Source organism: Sciurus carolinensis, chromosome 16, assembly GCF_902686445.1.
Source record: "Sciurus carolinensis chromosome 16, mSciCar1.2, whole genome shotgun sequence".
Taxonomy (NCBI): Eukaryota; Metazoa; Chordata; class Mammalia; order Rodentia; family Sciuridae; genus Sciurus; species Sciurus carolinensis.
Genome location: NC_062228.1, coordinates 67,628,338 through 67,637,502, shown reverse-complemented (window position 1 = coordinate 67,637,502; position 9,165 = coordinate 67,628,338). Strand labels below are relative to the sequence as shown.

At 38.7% G+C, this 9,165-nt stretch overlaps 1 protein-coding gene across 1 annotated transcript; it reads right to left on the bottom strand.

The window, feature by feature from the left end:
* Positions 1 to 1,135: 1,135 nt before the first annotated feature.
* Positions 1,136 to 2,223, bottom strand: LOC124966798 (eIF5-mimic protein 2-like). Its single transcript, XM_047528497.1, has one exon. The coding sequence runs from the start codon at positions 2,181 to 2,183 to the stop codon at positions 1,311 to 1,313; it is 873 nt and encodes a 290-aa protein (XP_047384453.1). The 5' UTR covers positions 2,184 to 2,223; the 3' UTR covers positions 1,136 to 1,310.
* Between the last annotated feature and the right edge of the window lie 6,942 nt (positions 2,224 to 9,165).

The window sequence follows — 9,165 nt, the reverse complement described above, 5'->3', positions numbered from 1 at the left end:
CTAGTTTCTTTCAATTAAAAATCCTTCAAAATGTTCACTTGTAACACAATGCCTTTCCACCCAAAAATGTTGCAATATTTCCCCCCTAATGACTACATACATGGATGGGTAGCAGCAAGAAAATAAAAAGATGAAAATTAAAAGGAAGATGTCAAAATAAATGAATTAGCCATATAGAAGAAATATTTGGCTCATGGCAATTAAAAATTGGCAACTAGGGCATGTTAATAGCCAGATGATTGAGTCACTACTGAATGTAGTAAGAGAATGAAGTCAGTCCAGTACAAACAAGTGAGAACATATAATTATCACTGAACTTCATTCTTTGCAACAAATACTCTAAGCCAAAAGGAAATATAAGTTAAATTCAGATCCCCAATTAGAACATGTAGAGTCTTGGCATTTTTCAACAATCTTATGGGGTCTACAACAGTAATATCCTTTATTCACACTTCTTTAGAAGTCTTTTCATATCAATCGAAGTGTATTCTGAGCACAAAATATTTTAATCATAAGACTTCTACGGTTCAGTTGAAAATGGTCACATGAAAAGAGTACCCATTTGTTTTGCCTGTAAAGATAAAAACTGAATGCAGAAGTCTCTCAATGGGAAAAAGCTCAATTTTCTTCTTCCCACCATCTCTAACATATATGATTCCTCAAACTTCAAGTTTGTTCTCCATAGCTCACTTATAGTGAAAAATAGAGAGCAAACAATTGAACTTAAGGACATCTGGGGTTAAAGATGCAAGTAAATGTTAACATGCAAGCAATGGTCCAAATATTCAGGATTCATGTTAATGAATTCAATTACTGTGTAAGAGACTTTTATTGATGAATAGGGCTCTAGGCATACCAAATTATCACACAAACAATTGCCTTTTGAGATTTTGGATACTTTTACAGTTTAATTTGCAAACAGAATTTTTATAACAAATTATTTTTAACCAAATCATATCTTGAAAACTGTTTATATATAGAAAACCCAGGGAATAGAGTGACCTGTTCATTGTGGAAGGCTTTAAATTACATTATTACAGTAGAAAATACAGGAGGTAGAAGATAACTGAAAAGACTAATGCAACATTAGATTCAAATCTATAGCTCCTATAGCAACTTAAAACATGGTTTTTAGAAACTAAACCCAACATTTCCAGTAACCATAGAAACAGTTAAAATAAAATTTGCCATGAAAGCCCTTATATCATGCTTGATATAGGGAGGTAGGAAGATGTAAGAACCAGGACACATGAGACATGACATTTTATCTACAACTCCTGTTTGCTGTACTGAGGATGTAGTTTCAAAATTCAGTCACCTTCTTCAGCTTCAGACTCAGATTCTTCTTCAGCATTTTTGAGCCATTCTACAAACTTTTTCATTTGTTCAAGGAAGACACTTTTCCCCTTTGCAACATGTGCATCTTTATACCACTTCAGAATGGGCTCTTCACTCAGGACTTCAGCTTTATAAAAAAGCACCACTATTTTCTGGAAGGCTTTCATGAAATGAATGTTGTCATAGCAATACTCCTGAATCTTCAATAACAGAGTCAGTTCAGACTGACCTTGAGTAGTAAAGGCAGCAAGTAGAGTGCTGTATTGCTTCAAGTGCTTGATGGTTTGCTCTGCTACAAGCTCCTCTTTTTTGTTCCCCTCCATGGTGCTCATTACACTTGACCAGACTATCCCAATGACAACTGGTTCTGGGATGTTGTTTCTTTTCATCTCCTCCTTAACATATAGAATTATATCCTTAAATGGATTGCCATGAGACATCTGTTCTTGAAGTTCTTTCTGGAGCTCCTTGCGAGCTCCTATGGTCTGTTGATTCCAAACATACTCTGAAAGCTCTTTCAAGCCTGCCTCAGTAAAATACTTTGTGAAATATTCAACGCTTTGCTTTTTGTCAGGAAAAAGTTCCATCAGTCTGTTATCCATGCTGACTTTCCGAAGACTTGCAGCTACTGCATTGATGTCTTTTTCATTTATCCATGATTTAAAGAGTTTTACAGCAAGGGCTGCTGAAACTCCTTCTTTAACCAAATTCTCATTATAAAGACTATTAAGAATGGATGCATTAAGTGTTCCATTAGCCAGAAGAACACCAGTCAACATAGCCAGTTTGTTCCTCTCCGACTCTGAAAAACCCTTTAAGAACAACAGCAGCTTTTTTAACTTCATCTTCAAAACCTTTCTACAGGTATTTGTAGTGCCTGATTAGCTTGTTAAAAACCTGAGCAGAGGCGATCCAAGATGGCGGCCTAGAGGGAGACTGCACCCCCAGTCACTCCAGAACCCAGGAATTAAGAAGGGGAGGCATTGAGAGACTCGGACTGAAATAGAGACACAGGTGAGTCTGCCCACTGGGTAAAGCTCGGCCCGGGTGGCAGACCCAGATAGAGGTGGTTTATCGGAGCCGGGCAGGGCAGCTAGAGTCATCCACAGGCAGCCCTGTGCACTCCGGCGGTGGGTCCCGCCCACACAGCCAGCTTCTCCAGGTTCTCGGAACGGAACTGGCCCGCTAGTGAGAGCCTTTCTGACCAGAACAAGCTCCGAGTCCCGGAGCCACTGCAGCGCAACGTACTCCGGCACACAAGCAGCTTCAGGGACCAGGATAGGGCAGCCAGAGACCTCCCCAAGTAGCCTGGACCCCTGCGGTGGGAGGTGCCTTTCAAGGCTAGCTTCTCAGACCAGACCGCCCAGTGAGAGGTTTTCTACATAGAACCAGCCACAAGTCCCCGAACCAACGGAGAGCTTCGATCTGCAAGCAGCCTCTGGGATCAGGGGAGGGCAGCCAGAGACCTCTTCAGGCGGCTCTGCCCACTCCGGCTGCAGGCTCTCTTCACGGGGCAATCCAAGATGGCGGCCTAGAGGGTGACTGCACCCCCAGTCACTCCAGAACCCAGGAGTTAAGAAGGGGAGGCATTGAGAGACTTGGACTGAAATAGAGCCACAGGTGAGTCTGCCCACTGGGTAAAGCTCGGCCCGGGTGGCAGGCCCAGATAGAGGTGGCTTATCGGAGCTGGGCAGGGCAGCTAGAGTCTTCCCAAGGTAGCCTTCCACACTCCGGCAGTGGGCTCCTCCCACAAGGCCAGCTGCACGGTGCAGGCCCACAGTGAGAGCATTTCCGCACAGAACCAGTTCCAAACCGTGGAACCAGTAGGGGGCTAGGGGCAGTTTTCTTCGGATGCGCTGCTTTATCAGATTCCTCCAAGACATCAGGCTACTGAAGGCTGGGAGGTGATACACTGGAAATCTACCGGGACACTATAAACCAATAGCGGAAAACTGCAATATCTCAGGGTTCCACTGACAGCTGACCAATATGAGAAAACAAGGGAAGAAAATGTCCCAAACAAACCTAGATACTGCATCAATAGAACCCAATGACAGCACAGCAGAAGAAATGTCAGAAAAGGAGTTCAGAATGTACGTAATTAAAACGATCAGGGAAGCTAATGAGGAGATGAAAAAGCAAATGCAGGCATTGAAGGAGGAGATGAAAGAGCAAATGCAGGCATTAAATGATCGCACCAATCAAGAGTTAAAAGAGCAAATACGGGAAGCAAGAGATCATTCAATAAAGAGTTAGAGATACTGAAAAAAAAAAACAAACTGAAATACTTGAAATGAAGGAAACAATAAACCAAGTTAAAAACTCCATAGAAAGCATAACCAATAGGATAGAACACCTGGAAGACAGAACCTCCGACATTGAAGAAAAATTATTTAATCTTGAAAGCAAAGTTGGCCAAACAGAAAAGATGGTAAGAAATCATGAACAGAATCTACAAGAATTATGGGATATCATGAAAAGGCCAAATTTAAGAATTATTGGGATTGAGGAAGGCTTAGAGAAACAAACCAAAGGAATGAACAATCTATTCAATGAAATAATAACAGAAAATTTCCCAAATCTGAAGAATGAAATGGAAAAACAAGTACAAGAGGCTTATAGAACTCCAAACATACAAAATTACAACAGACCCACACCAAGGCACATTATTATGAAAATACCTAACATACAAAATAAAGACAGAATTTTAAAGGCCGTGAGAGAAAAGAATCAAATTACATTCAGAGGGAAACCAATAAGAATATCAGCAGATTTTTCAATCCAGACCCTAAAAGCTAGAAGGGCCTGGAACAACATATACCAAGCCCTGAAAGAAAACGGATGCCAACCAAGAATCTTATACCCAGCAAAACTTACCTTCAAATTTGACAATGAAATAAGATCCTTCCATGATAAACAAAAGCTAAAGGAATTTACAAAAAGAAAGCCAGCATTACAGAACATTCTCAGCAAAATATTCCATGAGGAAGAGATGAAAAACAATGATGCAAATCAGCAACAGGAGGAGCTAGCCTAAAGGAATAGCCAGATAAAGGAGAAACCAAATCATGTCAAAAACAAATATGAGTCAATTGACTGGGAATACAAATCATATCACAATAATAAACCTGAATGTCAATGGCCTGAATTCATCAATCAAAAGACACAGACTGGCAGATTGGATTAAAAAGAAAAATCCAACAATATGCTGCCTGCAAGAGACTCATCTCATAGAAAGAGACACCCATAGACTAAAGGTGAAAGGATGGGGAAAAACATACCATGCACATGGACACAGCAAAAAAGCTGGAGTATCCATCCTCATTTCAGATAATGTGCACTTCAAACCAAAACTAGTCAGAAGGGATAAAGAAGGACATTACATGCTGCTTAAGGGAAGCATAAATCAGCAAGACTTAACAATCATAAATATCTATGCCCCGAACATTGGCTCATCCACGTACATCAAACAAATCCATCTCAATTCCAGAAATCAAATACACCACAACACAATAATACTAGGCAATTTTAACACACCTCTCTCACCACTGGATAGATCGTCCAAACAAAAATTGAATAAAGAAACTATAGATCTCAACAACACAATCAACAATTTAGACTTAACGGACATATATAGAATATTCCATCCAACGAAGAACGAATACACTTTCTTCTCAGCAGCACATGGATCCTTCTCTAAAATAGACCATATTTTATGCCACAAAGCTACTGTTAGCAAATACAAGAAGATAGAGATACTACCTTGTACTCTATCAGATCATAATGGATTGAAATTAGAAATAAATGACAGAATAAAAAACAGAAACTTCTCCAATACCTGGAGATTAAATAATACACTATTATATGATGAATGGATAACAGAAGACATCAGGAGGGAAATAAAAAAATTCTTAGAAGTAAACGAGAACAAAGACATATCATATCAAAATCTCTGGGACACTATGAAAGCAGTACTTAGAGGAAGATTTATTTCATGGGGTGCATTCAAAAAAAGAAGTAGAAATCAACAAATAAATGACTTAACACTTCAGCTCAAAGCGCTAGAAAAAGAAGAGCAGACCAATACCAAAAGTAGTAGAAGACAGGAAATAGTTAAAATCAGAGCCGAAATCAATGAAATTGAAACAAAAGAAACAATTGGAAAAATTAACAAAATAAATAGTTGGTTCTTTGAAAAAATAAATAAAATTGATAAACCCTTAGCCACACTAACAAAGAGAAAGAGGGAGAAAACTCAAATTACTAAAATTCGTAATGAACAAGGAAACATCACAACAGACACGAGTGAAATACAAAACATAATTAGAAGCTATTTTGAAAATCTATACTCCAACAAAACAGAAAACCTCGAAGACATCAACAAATTTCTAGAGACATATGAATTACCTAAACTGAACGAGGAGGACATACACAACTTAAATAAACCAATTTCAAGCAATGAAATAGAAGAGGTCATCAAAAGCCTACCAACAAAGAAAAGTCCAGGACCAGATGGGTTCTCAGCCGAGTTCTACAAAACCTTTAAAGAAGAGCACATTCCAATACTCCTCAAACTATTCCATGAAATAGAAGAGGAGGGAACCCTCCCAAACTCGTTCTATGAAGCCGATATCACCCTGATACCTAAACCAGAAAAGAAAATTTCAGACCAATATCCTTAATGAACATCGACGCAAAAATTCTCAACAAAATTTTAGCAAATCGCATACAAATATATATTAAAAGGATAGTGCACCACGATCAAGTGGGTTTTATCCCCGGGATGCAAGGTTGGTTCAACATTCAGAAATCAATAAATGTCATTCACCATATCAACAGACTTAAAGTTAAGAATCACATGATTATTTCAATAGATGCAGAAAAAGCATTCGATAAAATACAGCATCCCTTCATGCTCAAAACACTAGAAAAAATTGGGGTAGTGGGAACATTCCTTAACATTATAAAGGCAATCTACGCTAAGCCCATGGCTAATATTATTCTAAGTGGTGAAAAACTGAAAGCGTTCCCCCTAAAATCTGGAACAAGGCAGGGATGCCCTCTTTCACCACTTCTATTCAACATCGTCCTTGAGACTCTAGCCAGAGCAATCAGACAAACCAAAGAAATTAAAGGGATACGAATAGGAAAAGAAGAACTCAAACTATCCCTGTTCGCTGATGACATGATTATATATTTAGAGGAACCTGGAAATTCCACCAGAAAACTTTTAGAACTCATAAGTGAATTCAGTAAAGTAGCAGGTTACAAGATCAATGCTCATAAATCCAATGCATTTTTATACATAAGTGATGAATCTTCAGAAAGAGAAATTAGGAAAACTACCCCATTCACAATAGCCTCAAAAAAAATAAAATACTTGGGAATCAATCTCACAAAAGAGGTGAAAGACCTCTACAATGACAACTACAGAACACTAAAGAAAGAAATTCAAGAAAACCTTAGAAAATGGAAAGATCTCCCATGTTCCTGGATAGGCAGAATTAATATTGTCAAAATGGCTATACTACCTAAAGTGCTATACAGATTCAATGCAATTCCAATTGAAATCCCAATGATGTACCTTGCAGAAATAGATCAAGCAATTATGAAATTCATCTGGAAGAATAAAAAACCTAGAATAGCTAAAGCAATCCTCAGTAGCAAGAGCGAAGCAGGGCGTATTGCAATACCAGATCTTCAACTCTACTACAAAGCAATAGTAACAAAAACGGCATGGTATTGGTACCAAAATAGACAGGTAGATCAATGGTACAGAATAGAGGACATGGACACAAACCCAAATAAATACAATTTTCTCATACTAGACAAAGGTTCCAAAAATATGCAATGGAGGAAATATAGCCTCTTCAACAAATGGTGCTGGGAAAACTGGAAAATCATATGCAATAGAATGAAATTAAACCCCTATCTCTCACCCTACACAAAACTCAACTCAAAATGGATCAAGGACCTCGGAATCAGATCAGAGACCCTGCATCTTAGAGAAGAAAAAGTAGGTCCAAATCTTCAACTTGTTGGCTTAGGATCAGACTTCCTCAACAGGACTCCCATAGCACAAGAAATAAAAGCAAGAATCAACAACTGGGATAGATTCAAACTAAAAAGCTTTCTCTCAGCAAAGGAAACTATCAGAAGAGAGAAGAAGAGAAGAGCCTACGGAGTGGGAGAATATCTTTGCCAACCATACCTCAGATAGAGCGCTAATTTCCAGAATCTATAAAGAACTCAAAAAACTCTACACGAAGAATACAAATAATCCAATCAACAAATGGGCTAAGGAAATGAACAGACACTTCACAGAAGAAGATGTACAAGTAATCAACAGATATATGAAGAAATGTTCAACATCCCTAGTAATAAGGGAAATGCAAATCAAAACTACCCTAAGATTTCATCTCACCCCAATTAGAATGGTGATTATCAAGAATACAAGCAACAATAGGTGTTGGCGAGGATGTGGTGAAAAAGGAACACTCATACATTGCTGGTGGGGTTGCAAATTAGTGCAGCCACTCTGGAAAGCAGTGTGGAGATTCCTCAGAAAGCTTGGAATGGAAACACCATTTGACCCAGCTATCCCACTCCTTGGCCTATACCCAAAGGACTTAAAATCAGCATACTACAGAGATACAGCCACGTCAATGTTCATTGCTACTCAATTCACCATAGCCAGATTGTGAAACCAACCTAGATGCCCTTCAGTTGATGAATGGATAAAGAAACTGTGGCATATTTATACAATGGAATATTACTCCGCAATGAAGAATGATAAAATTATGGCATTTGTAGGCAAATGGACGAAATTGGAGAATATCATGCTAAGTGAGATAAGCCAATCTCAAAAAACTAAAGGACGAATGATCTCACTGATAAGCGGATGAGGACATATAATGGGGGGTGGGAGGGGTTAGCATTAGGTTTAGGGTTAGGTTTAGGGTTAGGGATAAGGAGAGCGGTAAGAATGAAGGAAAGAAGGACTGTATAGAGGGAAAAGAGGGGTGGGAGGGTTGGGGGGGAAGGGAAAAAAATAAACATCATTGCCCTATGTAAACATATGATTACACAAATGGTATGCCTTGACTCTATGTACAAATAGAGAAACAACATGTATCCCAATTGTATACAATTAAAAAAAAAAAAACCTGAGCAAATACTTGCATGGTCTCTAGGTCTTCTTGTGCTGCAAACATGCAGACATGTGTATGCATCATGTCATCTGCCAGTGTACCACCTGGGGCCAGCATTCCGCCAGCCACCAGAATGTCAAAGAGTGTTTCTGCATATCAGCGATATTCAAATTTTGCTCCAGAAGCATCAAGAAACTTAGCTACTGCTTCCAAATCAGTACCAGTTTCAGTTAAGCCTTGAATAATACAGTCTTGAAACTGAGTAGGGTCAAACCTCTCTTTTTCATCTCTTTTTCTGGTTTTAAAACGCTGTCCTGATAGTGTTGGCTTTTGCTGCTTTTGATTATTCATAAAAGACACTCGAAATTAAGGCGAAGAGAAAAGAGCCAAAAATCCCCGATGTGGCGGCAACTGCAGCAGTGTCTCCTCTTGGAATACACAATCTTATCAATGAAATAATACCAGAAAATTTCCCAAACCTAAAGAATGAAATGGAAAATCAAATACAAGAGACTTACAGGACTCCAAATATTCAAAACTACAACAGAACTACACCAAGTTGCATTATAATAAAAATGCCTAACATACAGGATAGGAATAGTTTTAAAGTCTGCAAGAGAAAAATATCAGATCATGTCTGGGGAAAGCCAATTTGAGAAGCCAACTGAGTCAACTG